This window comes from Psittacula echo, assembly GCF_963264785.1.
Source record: "Psittacula echo genome assembly, chromosome: 11".
NCBI lineage: Eukaryota > Metazoa > Chordata > Aves > Psittaciformes > Psittacidae > Psittacula > Psittacula echo.
The window spans coordinates 4,953,130-4,969,607 of record NC_137746.1 but is presented as its reverse complement, the minus strand read 5'-3'; the positions used below and the strand labels follow the sequence as shown (position 1 = coordinate 4,969,607).

The following is a 16,478-nucleotide window of genomic DNA, read 5'->3' as shown; positions in this document are numbered from 1 at the left end:
AGGCAGCCAGGCCAGGCAGCACTGTGGTGTCTCGGGGCCTGTCCCAGGACTAGAAAACATGGCTTTATTTGCAGTCTGCAATGCACATCCTCTCTTTTTAGTGCTCAGAGCAATTACTCACGGCAGTGGTGGCAGGTTCAAGTTGCTGACTTGGACAGGTAATTGATTTGACATGGTCTATACCGTACAGCCTCTTAGCATCACTCAGGACTGGCTTCCCAGGGCCTTAACCTGTGAGCTGATCTTAACATTGCAAGCACAAAGCAAGGCCTAACAGTGGAACCAACCTGGGCACCAAACTGCTTAAATGAAACGTTCGGTGAGTTTATGAATTAATTAGAAGTGTGATTCCTGGGCCGCTCCATGCACTTGGAGACATCCACATCCACAGGAGGGATGCCTCGCAAGTCTGTGGTAGCCGCTGAACAGCTGCCTGATCGCCTGCATGAGTTTGGGTGCTCGCCCCACACAGCCACAGTTCATTTGGGGCTGCCTCAGAGAGGGGCGCGGCGAAAAATAAAGCCCAAGACCAGGTCCAAGCCTCTAGTCCGATCCCCTCGGATCGCCCGCCATGACAGCCGCAGCCGCCCCGCCTCAAGGGCGGAGCCTCCTCTCCCCCTTCCCCCCCCCGCTAGGGGGCGGCCTTTGTTCTACGTCCGCCTGACGTTCTCTGCGTCTGACGTCACGTCGCACCGAAGCCGCGAGAGAGAGAGAGAGGGAGGTGAGGGGGAAGCAGTTTCTCGGCGGTCGGGCGCGGTCGCCATTTTGTTTGTGCGCGCAGGGCGGACACGGGGCTCGGTCCCTCGCGTTTGTGTCAGCTGTAAGTGGTGGAGGTGAATCTTCTCCCTTTGGCTCTTTGCATTTAACTTTTTTCTGTCTTTTTTTTCCGTTTCTGGGGGGGCTAAGCAGCAGGGAAGCGGAGGGGGCTTAGAGAGTTGGTGAGAGGAGGCCGCTTGCGTTGTCTCTGCGGCCTGGGGGCCATAAGCGTAGAGCCCTGAGTGAGAGGTTGATGGAGGAGGTGTTAAGGTGGGGTAAGGATTCGCGGTAGCGAAGCCCCCGATGAGGTCTTCCGTGGCGGAGAGGGCCTCTGGGGAGGCGTGGAGGGGGTTGGCGGGGGCAGAGCTGCGATGGGCACGGTCGTGGTGGGGTCTGTGCGGGTCAGTTATGCAGCGCGGCCTACACAGAGGCGTCTAGCGCTTACCTAGATGGCGGCGGAGAGGAGGCTTCCCCCCCATGGCGCCAGAGGCCTCTCGAGGCTGGTAGAAGACACCTATTAACCCCAATCCACGGCCACGAAGTCCACTTCCACACCGACGGCCGTGGGTTGAGGTGGTGGATGTCTTCTCTAGGGCCTGCGCGTCTGTACCCCAGACGCTTAGATCGGCCTGGCCGGGTGGACTTTGGTGATCTCGGAGGATTAAAACCTTTGCGTTCCTCCGATCCGTACAGCCTGCCAAGTTTTCTACGAGAGACATCTAGAAATTGCTGTGGAGGCAGATTGTGGTAGGGCTTTTGTGGCCTTCCTGAGGGGCTTTGCGCATGGATCTTTTACAAAGGGTCCGCGGCTCTTAATTGGGAAGCCTCGTGGCAAAATGTGGGAGTGAAAACGGCCTGTGATATTGATTAGGACGGCATGCTATAGGAATGCATATGTTTATGTCCGCTGCCAGTATTACATAAGTCTTCGGTGCATAAATTTACAGGGAGTGCATAATAGTCAAAAAGTTTAAGGTAGCTCTTACTGTAAAATGTCACTACTTTGGTTTTCCACAGACCAATTTAACAATTTCTTCCTTATTTGCATTTACTTGGCTTGTTTAGGGACAGAATTTGCAATTTCTATCTTTATCCCAGTAATTCTCTACACTAGAGTGTAGTGAAGTTAGTCTTCAACTAAACCTTTGTTTCTAGTTTTCTGTGTCAGATGTCCATGTTCCCACCCCCAAGCTCTCTTCTGCAGAACACTTTGATGATTTAATTTAGGTATTTGTCCATTTTAGAGCCTTAGTGCAGCCTGCCTTCAGCCAAATGGTGAAGGAAAAAAGGCAATCATAAGTAAAATCCTCAACTTACCTATAACTGAATGGGGAGCTCTTCGCCTCAAAAGTAGAAAAACTGAAACCTGGATATGCTGTAAAATTTGAGTTACGTAGGTTGAAAACAGAGGAAAATGGCTTTGGAGCTGTATAAGAAGAGAAGAAATTTAGAGGTATAAATGAAACACTAATGGGTTTTAATTTTGTCTTCCTTCTTCAGGCATTTTTGTCTGCCATTTGGTTTTTATTTCTTTTATCAAATTTATTATTTGTACTTCTTTTTAATGTATCATAAGGGAATAAAATTTTTTTAAGACCTACATTGTGACTCACCTGAAGGGTGTGCCAGTCACCTGTTTTTGCACAGTTTGCCACTTTGTTTGCATTATATTTCAATTTTAAAAACAGATTTCTGTAAGAAACATTGGTGCAGTTGTCTCATGATCTTTTTTTAACTACCAGCCTGTCACAGGTATCACAGAAGTATTACAAAATCTCTCTTTCAGAACGGCCTTGCCATTACCATGTTCTGAAAGTTTCCATCATAATACCTCCAGTTGGTAATGGAGGAGACCAGTAGTTCTACGTAAATTTACACAATAAGAAAAGTAATTTAGAAACAAAGGTAGCACTAAAAAAAAACCCCAATTACAGTGTCCAGTGACTGTAGAAACGTGTACTTGTCTTGTGTAAGTTCATTCTTCAGAATATACTGAAATAGATATGTAAGCTTATTCTTGTTTTCAAAAAACTCCTGCCAGAGTAACAAATAATGATTGGTTTTGTTACACTCTTAATTTTACAGCTCTGTATTTACTTTTTTTTTTTTCCTTTTCAGTTGTGCATGTACCTGTTTGAACAGAGAATTCCTGCATATAACATCCAGCAACAGAAGCTGGTGGGTTTTTGTCTTTAGTGCGTTAGCTGAATTGTAAAATGCCCACGTACTTGCATGTTAGTAGGGTTCAAAAATCATGGCTTGGTTCACAGTACTCCAGGTTCTGTGTTAATATAACAGAGTTCGCTGTGATTGTTGCTAGAACTTTCAAAAGTGTCTGTTTAACAGTGACCTGTAAACAGATTTCTGAGAGAAGTTGTTAGACTGATTGTACATACTTCCAGGTAATAACTTAGATACATTGTCATACGAATCCAGGTGTCATTGGAGAGGATGTTTGAAGAGTAAGGTCTCTCTCCAACAGAAGATGAAGGAAATGATTCTGTTTAGTCACTTGAGAGTTTATTTGAAACAGGCTTTAATGACATGTTTGAAGCTATTAAGTGAAGATGAGTTGGCCTATTTAATCTTGATTTGAGTTTCGTAACAGCGTGTCAGTGTTAGGAATACGACGTCTACTCACCAAACCAAAATCGTATGTGGAGGAATCTGAGCAAGAAGACTTATTTTAGGAAATGGTTCTTTATAGTTCTGTCATATTTAATCCAACTACTGTAGTTTATGCACTATATAGTACAGTTGATGTACTCTACTTGCATTTACAAAAACCAGTTTAATGGTTTGGGTTTTTTGTGGTTTTCTTCATATGTTTCTTTCCAGTGGCAAATGCGGCATTCAAAACAATCCCATTGTCCCGAATGGGAGGACAGAAAGAGCTGGGATCAAAGGAAGCACAGCAGCAGCCGGAAGCGCAGGAAAAGGTCCCAGAGCAGTGGACGAGAAAGCAAGCACTATAAACCAAATCACATTTCAGAAAGGTATAAGACTCTGGATTGAGTAGCACTAATGTTTCTTATCGTGCCATTTTCAAGATAAGAGTTTTTGAGTGCCCAGAGTTGGCAGTTCCTTAAGGTTTGGTTCACGTAAGACAAGAGATAGTTGGTTTTGTTACCACGGTACCTGAACCATTGAATAGGTATTCTTTAATAAAACAAGTAAATGTTCCTAGTTTGTTTCACTGCTGTCAGTTAGGTATCGATATTGAATATATCCAGTATTAAATTTCAAGTAAAAACTGTGCCTGTTCATTTGCTTAATGTGAACAAAAGGGAGATAAGGTTTGTTTAATCGTTTAATACAATGGTAAGTACAAGTTTCGCTTACTAATTTGGAGCTGTTTTGCTTTTTCTCCCATACTGCTTTCACTGGAAAGATGCGTTTTCCTGTTGTGTTTTTTTCATTGATAAGATTCGATGGAATTCTTTTAATTGCTCTTTGCCTCAGTGGCTTTCTTAAAGGTTATTTTTCTGTGCAGAATATCCTTGTTCCAGATACTCAGGTTTTTAATGTTTACTCCAGAGCACTAAGAACAGTTCTACTTCTTTCAGTCTCCAGGTTTTATTTTTAACACTTTGAAAGCATAGAAGGAGATTATTGCTGTACAAAGAGTGTTTTATCCTATGACTTTGGAGATTGTAACAGAGTTCCTTAGTATATTTTAGAAAGTGTTGCTTCTTTCTGAGTCCAAGTTCCTTGCGTACTGTGCAAACATTATATACTGTGGACATGATATATTGTTCATGTGGATGGCTGCTATGTATTTGAGACTGACAATGTTGTTAGACTCCTAATAAAGTAACATCAAAAGCTTCACGATTTTTGGGGAGGGAGTCAATTAGAAAACATTTTTGGTGTAAAGACATACTATTTAACTCTGTAACTCGGCTCAAGTCACTTATCTTGTTGGAACCTCAAGTTTTGGAAGTGGAGAACATTCACTTAAAATATATTTTCAGTCATTATTTGGACGATAGAGCCATAAATGAAAGAGACCATCATGACCGGAGATATGTTGAGGAATACAGAAATGACTTCTGTGAAGTATATGACCACAGGCATTATCACAGAGACTATGAAAAGAGTCACCATCATCACTATAGCAAATCCTCTGGTCGGAGCAGGAAAAGTAGTCATAAAAGGAAGCATAAGAGACATCATTGCTCCAGTCACCAATCGCATTCGGTATGAGTAATTTTTAACTTTATTATTAATGAATTAGCGGTAATAGACTTCTTAAGTGAGTGCTAGAACTACAGTTCCTGATCACAGTGTTTTAAGAAATATTATTAAAAAGGAATTTGTAGTTGAGTCCATTTGTGAGCACGAGTATATTCTTAATTGACAGTTTTGAACAAGTGTTGGGTTGGGGGGTGGGATTATCATCAGTACTAGTTATACACTGGGATTAATCTGGAAAATGCTGTTTCAAAGTTGAAGACAGGTAACTATCCTATTTCAAAGTACGATTGTCAACTTTCGAGTTTTAGAGCATAGTGAATTATGTTATTTCAGGTAGACTGAGGTGCCATCCATCCTATTACTAAAAGTAATTGAAGTGACATGCCTTTTTAATGTTAGCGTAATTGGAAGTATGAAAGCTGCATGTCTGGTAAATTGATAAGAACAATTCTGCACCTGATTCCAGCTAACTTTGATAAGCCATGTTCCTGGCCAATAGTCGCTAATGTCTTACTGAAGATGGGATAAGCTTGCTGCTTGCCTTCTTTGAAGGCATGCTCTCTGAATTTCTCATTATTGACGTGTTGCCCAGTGATACATCTTCAGCTCCAGGTGGTTTCTGTCCCATTTCTGTAATAGCAACAGCAAATTGTTTTGGATTATACAGTGCAAATTAAAGACTTCAGAGTAATTTTTCTTCTCTCTCGAAACATGAGGGAAGTAAAATTACTTGGTAGTTTTTTATATTTAGATTACATGAAGTGTATGTTCTAATAATAGAAACATTTCACCTGATTGTAAGCTTAGATATGTAAATAAATGCTGGTTTTTGCTATTTGCTAGCAGAGTATTAGTAATAGCAATGTTGCAGTCTTAATCTGTCTTCAATTAAGCCACTGTTTGAAAAACAAAATTGTGTTGTTTTTTCTGTTGCTTTTATCACTTTAAGTATTTATCTGAAAATCTGTTCCTTGCCATGTTTTTCTTCTGTAACATAAACTGTGCCCTGTGAATTTCTGGGGACTGAATTTGAAATTGCTCCTGCCAACTGTTCGTGGCCTGGTGTGTAACTGAATGCCTGAATATCTCCCCGCTGAATGAATTGCGTATTCTGCCCTGAATTCACTCTGATATATTGATTGGCTGGACGATCTTGGTGCCGTTTCCAGAAGAGTCACCGAAGGAAAAGATCCAGGAGTGTAGAGGATGATGAGGAGGGTCACCTGATCTGTGAAAGTGGAGACGTTCTAAGAGCAAGATGTATAGAACATTTTTCAACACTTTTAAAAAACTTTTCAGCAAAAAATCTGTTTAGTATAGTATGTCAGAGGAGGGGGGCTAAAGAAATCTTCATTGCTCTTTTGTTCTGTTTTTTTTGTGCTTTTTTGTTTTTTTGCATATCTTCTTTTCTATAGAATTTAAATACTGTGTTCAGAAAGTTCCAATTAGTAAATGAATCTTGAGATTAGAACAAGAGATAGGTATTTTTTTTTTGCTAACTGTTTTCATGACACCTGTTCCACTAAGATAATGCATTCAGATGCTGAGATTTAAAGTAATTATGCTTTTGTAATGGCACATTTTTAAATCTACATTAATAATGTTCATTGTTGTTGAAGTAGTTTTATAATTCTAACTTGTGTTTGTTCTTTGTAGATGAAATTGTTGCGACTTTAGGAGAAGGAGCTTTTGGAAAAGTAGTGGAGTGTATAGATCATGATATGTAAGTGTTGGTTATCTCTATAAGGGGATCTCATGACAAAAGATGCTTCTTAGCTCAGAAGTTAAGGCTCAGAGATATTTTCTTTGAAGGAAAGTTGCAATTCAGATGAAGTGTTGCAGTATATTTAAGAAGGAAATTATTCTGTTTCTGAGAACTACCTTGTAAGCTTTTTTAAGGCTCTTCAGTCATCTCTTCCAATACTATAAATGTTTTTTGCTTCTTCTGTTGCTCTTTGTAAGGCTTATAACAATATTTCCCCCCTCCCCCCAAACTGTGTAACCGCATGATGCAAACTGCTAATTACTAAGATGTCATCTGCTCTTTTTGAAGAGAGAGAACTATGTTTTGCTTCATCATGTTTTTCTGTTCTACAAGTGCTGTTGCCATAACTAGAGAATGTGAGGGTATATAAAGGCTTTAGAATTGATTTGGGAGACTGACCTTCAGAAGATAGTGCAGTGAGATGCTGCAAAAGTATTTTTGATTCTTAGTGACAGCAGTTTCTTGAAAGCAGTTGCTTAGAATTGGTTGAGCTGTAAATTTCTTTCCTCAGTCAGAATTATCCTTTGAAGTTTCCTGAATGCACAGTACTGCACTATGTGCTAGAAGTTTTAAATAGTTGGTAAAACTCATTGTTTTAGCTATGTGTTATATATCTGCAGTTCTGTGCCGTGGTTCTAGTGTTTTTTTTCCTCTGCCTTTGGTTAGTTGATCTGTCATTTCACAAGTGTTCAGGAGCTTGAGATCCTGTTGTAAGGACAGACAGTGCTCTCAAGTTGTTAGAATCTAAATAGCTCTACAGAGACATTTAAAGTTTGAGAGTGAATTGAATGGAATGAACTATGTATATCTGTGTTCCGTTCAAGTAATAGACTTAGCTGTTTGAATGTTACACTGACTGCAGGTTAGTTTTTACTGGTACAGAATACTCAGAATCTCAACTTCAGAATTGATTCAGTTCCCCTGGTTCCATAGGAGCACTGGAAAAGAGCCAGAACAAGTTGTGCAAGTTGCAGGAAAAAAATCTCACATTTTTTCAGTACTTAACCTCAAATGAGAACTTTGATACATTCATAAGTAACCTTGTAGCTGGATTCCTCACGTTTATTCTACCTTAGATAAGAAGGCTATGCACTTAATGTGGCATATACTATCAGTATTTGACAAAGGAAGGATTGATACTGTGTTTTCTTTGTAAAAGCAATTCTAGTTGAGTGCAGTGTGCTTTAGTTAAATTCCCCATATCCAACTCATAATTCTCTCTGACCTTTAGTCTTCCTGGGTTGTAGGTATTTAACAGTAATTGATTGTTTGTGATGCTTTCCTTTCTCTTGAAGGAGAGGAATGCACGTAGCAGTTAAAATTGTGAAAAATGTTGGTAGATACCGAGAGGCAGCCCGTTCAGAAATACAGGTGTTGGAACACTTGAACACCATGGATCCAAGCAGCACTTTGTAAGTATGAAATTGGAATACTCAGCATACTAAGGATTTGCAGAAGATAATTATTTCATAAATTGAGTTTTCTTTTTATTCTTTTTAAGCCGCTGCGTCCAAATGTTGGAATGGTTTGATCACCATGGCCATGTTTGTATTGTATTTGAACTACTGGGACTTAGTACTTATGACTTCATTAAGGAAAACAGCTTTCTGCCGTTTCATATTAATGACATCAGAAATATGGCTTATCAGATTTGCCAGTCTATTAACTGTAAGTAAAACTCAGAACTCTATCAAATATATTTGGGGGTGTTTTTTTTGTTTGTTTTCCTTTAGGAAATTACATATTAATTTTGGTATACTGTTCTTTTTCCTTGTAGTTTTACACCATAATAAACTAACTCATACAGATTTAAAACCTGAGAACATCTTGTTTGTGGAGTCTGATTACATAGTGAAGTACAATGCCAAAATGGTAAGTTTGTTCTTTGTTTCCCCCAACTTGAATTGGACTACTTCTGTCTTGATCTGAACTTCTCTAAGAAACACGTGTAGAAATGTTGAGTGATAGAGTTTGTTTTCCTGCAGTTTGAGGGGTTTTGTGGTCTTTGAGAGGTACTGTCTTTCTGTTTTTCATCTGGTCACTATAGTTAAGTTCTTTGCTGTTTAATGAAGGTCTGGCATTCATAGGGAGCATTGTGTTAATGGCTTTGAATTTAGCCAGGTTTTTTCCCTTCATATTTCTTAAGCCATTTGATGTCAGATCTTCCTTTTTATGTGGTTACCCTGGAGGCTGAAGTTCCTGTCAGTTTTGCAGTCCTTGACTTAACAGCTAAGATGAATTTTCTGTTTGTCATCAACATGTGATACTTATCATTGGGTAGTGTTACAGTTACACAGGCCCCAAATAGGACTGCTCTCACCAGTGTCTTGTAAGTCTAAGAAAACACTAAGACACAACCTTAGGGTGAGAACTTGTCTGCAAATCGTTTTGAGCGCTGGCAGGAATTAAAGTTCATGTTGTTCTTGTTTTGACGTATAAAAACTCAGAGACAGAAAAGCAGCATGGACTTCATTGCTTCTAGTCTATGCATAAGGCTTGATTTTATTTTCTTATTTTAGAGCTAAAATTATATAAACGAGGATATGCACCAACAGACAGAAAAAGGCAGGAAAGAGAGAACAGCTAACTGAAGTTAACTTGCAGGTTAACAATAGAGGAGAGGAGTTAACTTGGGGAAAGGTTTTTACTCAGCTGTTTGAAGTATTCAGATTAAATCACTTTGTTACCAGCTCCTCCTCCTCCTTGCAGCTTGAGCTGAATAGGAACTGATGTATTTTGAAGGAGTGTTTTACTACATAGGTTTAACTTTTAGCATTTAATGTTAATTGGAATTTTGAAGATAATGTGATGAATAGCTTTTGGCTAAGCATGCTTTTAAATACTGACAGCATTTTGAATTTCTTGCAGAAGCGAGATGAACGCACTTTGAAAAACACAGACATCAAAGTCGTTGATTTTGGAAGTGCAACTTTTGATGATGAACATCACAGTACATTAGTGTCTACAAGACATTATAGAGCTCCTGAGGTTATTTTAGGTCAGTAGAGACTTTTTAATCTTCTCACAATTACAGTTCATTCAGATGTGTTTATTCCGTAAACTGGAGTAGTTGCTCATGGTTCTGGTAATTCAGTCACCTCTCATGCATGGTGGTGTTGGAAATCTTGAGCGTAAACAGTAAAAACTCTCAAAACAGAAGTCCAGACATGTTCATTTACCCACTTTCTCCCACCAGGGTTTGGGGAGAGGTATGGAGGGGGGTGGAAATAGATATCAGTAAATGCATGGAAACAGGGCATTTGCTTGGTGGATTACAGGTTTTGAGAATATATTAAACAGTAAAACATAAACTTTGGCTATTTTGCAGCGCTGGGATGGTCACAGCCTTGTGATGTTTGGAGTATTGGTTGCATTCTGATTGAGTATTACCTGGGATTCACAGTGTTCCAGGTATGTGCATAGAGTTAAACTGAATGTTTTTGTTAGAGTGCTTATTTTGATTGTTTAATGACATGTACTTAACTGTTGCTGTAAAAGGCATAACCTTACAGGCTTTTAAAGGATTAGATAGATACGATTGTAAAGACAGTAGGCATATACGAAGATGTGATGTCTTGGATGTATCCTTCAGGCTATTTAAGGTGATCTGTTTTGGCTTTCTGGATGATAAAGCCTGTATAGAGTCTGAAGATAATGCTGAAATTAAGAGTAAAGAAAACAAACTCATACAAAACTTGGTTTATGAACTCTTGTTCATGGGGCATCTTAACTGTAGAGTGTGCTATATAACAAGCTGCATTGCATAATCTTATTTGTAATAATTTAAGGCATTAATGTATAAAGAGGCTCTGACAGTATTCTGGCAAACAACTTGCCTTTAGACGACTTGTTACCTGAGAGTAGAAACGTGTTAAATGCATTTGTTGCTTTTTCCACACAGACACATGATAGTAAAGAGCACTTGGCTATGATGGAAAGAATACTAGGGCCTCTGCCAGCTCACATGATCAAGAAATCCAGGTAAGTTATTACTGAAGAAGTAGGTTTCCTAGTATTTTATTATTCAAAGAGAAATCTTAAAGTTTTCATTGTTAGCTATGCGATTCTAAAGATCAACAAAGAGACATCCAGGCTGCATTTTACCTATTAAGTCTATTGCAAGAAATTGGTCAGATTTAAGTGAATTAAATAGTTGACAGTAGTCCTCTCTTCTGGCTTTAGTCTTAAGTGCTGCTCTTTAAAGATGTTTGGGAATGTTCAGTGGAACACCTGAAAGCATCCATCTCTTGTTTTCTAAATAATCTGACAATGGTAACATAAAAATAACAGCTCTGAATAAATAAAGAAATGTTAGGTCTCAAATGTAAAGGAGTGTGCAGGAACTTCCATGGTGTTTCAGAACTTCTGAGAAAAGCATCTGCCTTCACTTAGTGCACTAACATTATCTTAACATTACTTCTTTTGTTCTGCAGGAAGCATTATTTCCACCATGACCAGTTGGACTGGGATGAACACAGCTCTGCAGGACGCTACGTTAGGAGACGCTGTAAGCCTTTAAAGGTAGGAGACAACACTTTCATTACTTTGTTAAATTCATGATTGTGAAAGATCTCTTTAAAATACTTCCTTTTATTTTCTTTCAGGAATTCATGCATTGCCAAGACACAGATCATCAAAGACTCTTTGACCTTGTTCGCAGGATGCTGGAATACGATCCAGCCAAAAGAATTACTCTTGATGAAGCTTTGCAGCATCCTTTTTTCGAACCATTAAATAAGTAAATTCAAAGATCTTTTATGCTTCTTCAAGGAGATTTCCTAGACTGTGTCAGTCAACAGAGGTTGCATGAAACTTTTGTAAGCGTTAAATTATTTTGTACAGTTAAGTCTGTAAATAATGCCATATGTTTTGTATAACTGTTATGTTTACCTTGTTGAGCAGTTGTAGTCTTATGGGTAAGTGAAAAATAAAAGTAATTTTCATTTTTAAAAGCTTTTCTCTCTGAAGCTGTAACCCCTCTTCCTTCGCGGATAGGGTTTGTTGAACATCTGACTTCAGGTGAGAAGCCTGTGCTAGTTCTGAAGCATTCAGTAATTGGAACTATCTTCCATTTAATCATGGAGAAAAGATTTGAGATTTGAAGGGCTTGGGCTATCTAATCATGCTGTATAGTATGTTGTGATAGCATTCTGAAATACTGGTGGTGTGTATTCTCAGTAGGGATCTCTTCTATGGATAGGTCACCTTCTGTCAAAGAGTGTGTGTTGCTCTGGCTGATTTGTCTCTGGAAGCTTGTCGATGCTTCCAGTGTTAAGTATACAGGTAATTTTTTTGTCAAGATCTGAAAAGTAAAATTTCGTATTTTCAGTATTGTGTTAATTCATTAAAGGTAAGCAATTTAATGAAGAGTTTTAGAGGAGCTGTACTGCCCCTGAAGAAAAATGCGGAGAAATAACTGTGTGCCACAGATTGTCACATATTGAGGCCCTCCTCCTGCAGTAGTAACAAGATCATTCCAAAGTCTTCAAATACATATCTCTGTGAAGCTTGATTTCTCTACCAACAAATTGAGTAATCTTGTCAATGGAGAAACACTGTCATTGGACTAGAAATGGGAAGGAGGGGGACAGGTTCAGCTGTGACTCCTGAACTCAGGTGTTGAGAGGAGAAGGGTACTGCTTTTTAAGCCCAGTTGATGCACTTCAGTAGTTTTTGCTTGTCCGTGTTCAAGTTGATGCTTTCCTAGTCTTGATCAGCACTTGTAATCCATTCGACATGTAGAGTTGCCTTGCTGAGCAGGAGGGAAGCTTCTAGGGTTCGTTCAGGCTGGCTGTAGGTGCAGTAAGTTTCGGCAATTTATTTTCAGTCCTGACCTCACCATGTAAGTCTTTCTTAAGGGAGGAAACACTAAATTGTTTCAGCTCCACAGGAGTCTTGGCTTCAGGTTTTGTGCTTGCTAAGTCTTGATGTGGGGTAAGATTTTAAGCTGATGTCCTTGTTTCACTGATGTGGAGGCGGCTTAATTTGCAAGAGGCTCCAGACATGCATATTGGGGGTTGAGTAGAGCTGGGGCAAGCTTTGAAAGCTTATCTTCTGTAGGCGCTGCCCCCTCCTGTGCTTGATTATCTCATAATAGACACCCTCCTTCCTAGGATGTTGATGTTCACATCATTGTTTCTACTCTGCATGACAGGAAACATAATGGTTGGTACTATCCAGCTCAGTGAAGAGATTGAGGACAGGAGTGAATTCTTTCCCTTGCTTCTGCCCCTATTATTTCCCATCCCACACCTTCAGAGACAAAGCAAGGGCTTGGCTGAGCCTATCAGTTAAGCAACACAAATCAAAGGCAGATGGGGGAAAAAGTTTATATGCTGCTGTAACTATTAAACTGTAACTATAAAACAGTTTGTCAGAATTAGTAAGGGTAGGACTGCGTACTCATGCTTCAGGAGTACTTGTAGCCTTGGGTAGTGTAGGTATTAAAATGCATGGCACTTGCTAAAGGAGATATGTGCTACAACAATTATGCATTATAAAAACCTGCTTAAATTCATTCCTTCTCTTAGAAGGAATCTTTACCCATGCACCTCCCATTGTCTTAACATGTATGTATAATGGGGGTAGTTTGTAATCTTTTCGTGTTTGGATGAAGCTAGTTCTAACTCCTTATAGCTGCTGGTAAATAATTACAGGGTCCTTTTGCATCTTTCTCTACACTTCAGATTTTTAGCTATTGTACATTGCAAACATGGTCTGTAAATCCAAGAACAGTTCAGCCACACCAACGCCTCCCACCTCCATAGCACACCAGTTACACATTTCACTAAACACGGTGATGGGACAAAATAAAGCTGTTCTGAGTGAGCAGACCAGGCTTTACTCCACAGAAGCTCCCACCAAGCGATGCTACTGTGTGCGTGCAATCAAACTCACAGGGCTTGTAAGTGAAGTCAGCAGGCTCATGGGGGGGGGGGGGTGTGGGAAGGTAAGGAAGAGGCTGCTCATGAAAACCTGGAGTTTTCTTTGATCCTCGGGCCCATGGAGAGCAGGAAATGGTTGTCAGCAAAGGATACAGATGTGCCTGGCTCACTGGTTTGGTAATAGTGGCTGTCAAAAAACCACCTTGTGATGTGCACCCTGGCAGTCCAGGTACATAGGTACATTTTGTTGATGCGCTTACTAGATCATGCACTGGTACCATTTTCTAACTGTCCTAGGCTTCACTCATCTATTCTAAAAGAATTACTCCTAGAAGAAGAGCAGGGTCTTGGGCTAGGAGGCAAAGGCTGTTTGGATTTGTGTACCATGTGCACAGTCTAGACAGGCATTAAGTTATCTGGGGCTGTTTTATAGGCAAGCTCAGAGCTGACGTGATGAAATCTGTAACAGCAAGGAAAAGGCAGGGGTGGTTGGCAAAGTCTGGGGTGCTTCGTGCTCGTATATGAGCATTGTTTCTCTTATTCAGAGGCTCCCTAAGGCAGATGTGGCACTTGGATCTGCTAACTCCGGTGACGACCTGCTGGGATTGGCCATGAAGTCCCTTCTCCGGGCCAAATCAGGGCTGTGCTCAGGCAGCACAAGGATCCCTATCGCTTGACGCCTCTTGCGGGTCGTGCTCGTTGGGAGCGAGGGGCCCGTCCGCGGCTCTGCCCGGGGGTATCCGCTGCGGCCCCGCTGGAGGGCGCCCGCTCCGAGCCCGCGGCTGCCGCCCGGCTCGGCGGCTGGAGCGGAGCCCCCAGGTCTCGGGGCCGCCCGCAGGGCACCGCCGGGACCCTCGGCGAAGGGAGGGCGGGGAGCAGGGGGGAAGGAGCGCTCCTCGCGGGGGGGCCGAGCAGAGGGGTGGGATCTGCTCCGCGTAATCCCCGATGGAGGGCGGCGGGCCGCGCTCGGAGCATCCCCCCTTCCCCAGCGCGGGGGGGAGGCGGCGGGGGAGCCACCACCCCCCGCTTCCTCCGTTTAAGACCCGGGGCTGGTGAGGCTCGCGGAGGAGAGCGGTGGTTCCGCAGCTGCCGGCCCCACTTCCGCGGCGCGCAGCGCGCAGGGCAGGCGCTGGATGCGCCGGCGGGGGCAGGCGGGCGGCAGCCGAGCGGGACCCCGCGCAGCGGCGCGATGAGTGCGGGCAGCGGAGCCGCGGCGGGCACCGCCACCTCCGCCCTCTGCCTGCTCCTCTCGCTCACCGCCGTGGCCGTGTGCCTGCTGCTGGGCGCCAAGACGGCGGAGCTGCAGGGCCGGCTGGCAGCCCTGGAGGAGCGCGGACCCGGGCCGCTGCTGGACGCGCTGCAGCCCCGCGTGGAGCAGCTCTTCCGAGAGGTGAGTCCCGCCGCGGAGCCGCGGCACAGGACCGGGGACGGACGCTTGGGCAGGGCGCTGCGAGGAAGCCTCGGCTCGCTCTGTGGGTCCCGGCCTCTGTTTCCCCTCGGGAAAACTTGCTCCTTTCAGCCAAACTTCGCCCCTCTTCGCTGCCGTGCCCGTTACGGGCGAGGCGTGGTAGAGCCCTTAGGATTTAAGAGCGAAACCGGCCCAGATAGAAAGGCTACGATTTATGTTCGAGGACACGCGACTTTGTCCCTCGTTCTATTCACTGGCAAAGATAACCCGAGTACCTAAATCCTATTTACCTTCTAATGCAATGGACTATTATTTCCTAGATAGAAATTTGCAAACACGATCCTTGTTATCTGGACAGCCTCTCACAGAGTATCGTGTGCTCCAGCAGTGCTGGTCTAGTTTTTGGCAGGTAGAGAAGATGAGCAACTAGTTTCTTCACTTTCAACCCCAGGGGTTTCAGAGATTATCCAATAAAGATTTCTGTGCTGAAAGATTTCTCCCACTTGGAGAACGGTTATCCACACTGGTGCCCTTTGCCATAACTAAACCATATCTCCGGGAGAAGTTACACTTGATCCCAGGGTTACATTTTTCCCCAGACTCTGGTGTGTAGGTTTGGGGCTTTCCACAGGCAGGGAGCGCGGGGAGGGCTCCCATAGGAAATGCTCGAAGATCCCACAGTTGGTTTGCCGGACTTGTGTAAACAGGAGTTCATAAAGCACAGCACGGCTACGGGGCTGCCGCGGGGCGCTCCGCTGCGATCGATCCTGACACCTGGGGAAGGTTTTACACTGGGATTTGTTAACGGCCTGACTGGGGTGCAGAACACGGAGCTGCATCACAGCCATGGAGCCCCCACCGGGCAAACACGTGTTTGTCAGCAGCGCCTTCCAGCTGTGAGCACCTCTGGGGCTGCGCGGGGGATGGATGGAGGCAGCGCTGGTGGGACAAGCCCTCATCCTGCCTCTTGCTGTCCGGCTGACGGTGGGAGCATTCACTCACCTGGAGCCTGGTTCCATTGCTGTGCCTGGGTAACAGGGGAATGTTAAGAAGTGTATTTGTGAACCCCCTGAATACCAGACTAGGGGAGAGCCCACCAGGCGTGATCACAGCCCAGTTAACGTCTTCTCTCCGGGCAGGAATTAGCCTGCCAGTCGTGGCAGTTGTTCTGTTCCAATTACTCCAATAAATGTGCTTAGCAATGGGAATGGTTTCTGTGGCACTGCCTAAGATCATGTGCAACCTCTTGCTGAGATTTAGTTAAGTGTGGAAAGCTTGTTTTGTGCTGGGAATGCTCAGATGGAGATTATACAGGGGAAAACAGAGCAAAACCGCATAATTGGGTTTCTAATGCAAGAGGGAGCTTGTTGAAATGCTTTGTATGACCAATGTTTTGTCAATACTGAAAGCAAACCTTGAAACGAGTAACAGATTCAAGGAATGAGCGGTAGTGATTGTGCTGTCTATT

At 42.8% G+C, this 16,478-nt stretch overlaps 2 protein-coding genes across 7 annotated transcripts in view; both read left to right on the top strand.

Moving 5' to 3' along the window:
* The first annotated feature begins 705 nt into the window (after positions 1-705).
* Positions 706-11,670, top strand: CLK4 (CDC like kinase 4). 6 transcript variants are annotated; one of them, XM_080627439.1, is made up of 15 exons: positions 711-820; positions 2,001-2,209; positions 2,875-2,934; positions 3,595-3,752; positions 4,731-4,956; positions 6,123-6,213; positions 6,610-6,676; positions 8,014-8,130; positions 8,220-8,386; positions 8,496-8,590; positions 9,587-9,716; positions 10,047-10,129; positions 10,620-10,699; positions 11,152-11,239; positions 11,323-11,670. In XM_080627439.1, exons 2-15 carry the CDS (start codon positions 2,171-2,173, stop codon positions 11,458-11,460), a joined length of 1,539 nt encoding a protein of 512 aa, XP_080483565.1. In that variant the 5' UTR covers positions 711-820; positions 2,001-2,170; the 3' UTR covers positions 11,461-11,670. The 6 variants fall into 6 exon arrangements, with proteins under 6 accessions (XP_080483566.1, XP_080483565.1, XP_080483567.1 ...); XM_080627440.1 differs by lacking the exon at positions 2,001-2,209 and having other exon boundaries at positions 706-820; XM_080627441.1 differs by lacking the exon at positions 2,001-2,209 and having other exon boundaries at positions 713-833.
* Positions 11,671-13,720: 2,050 nt separating this feature from the next.
* Positions 13,721-16,478, top strand: part of LOC308226022 (uncharacterized protein) — a gene marked incomplete at its 5' end in the record, with an annotated part of 178,083 nt that continues 175,325 nt past the window's right edge. The window contains 6 exon segments of the mRNA XM_080627309.1: positions 13,721-13,779; positions 14,309-14,553; positions 14,556-14,602; positions 14,605-14,653; positions 14,656-14,717; positions 14,720-14,992. Of these exon segments, the coding sequence (XP_080483435.1) occupies positions 13,721-13,779; positions 14,309-14,553; positions 14,556-14,602; positions 14,605-14,653; positions 14,656-14,717; positions 14,720-14,992 (735 nt within the window).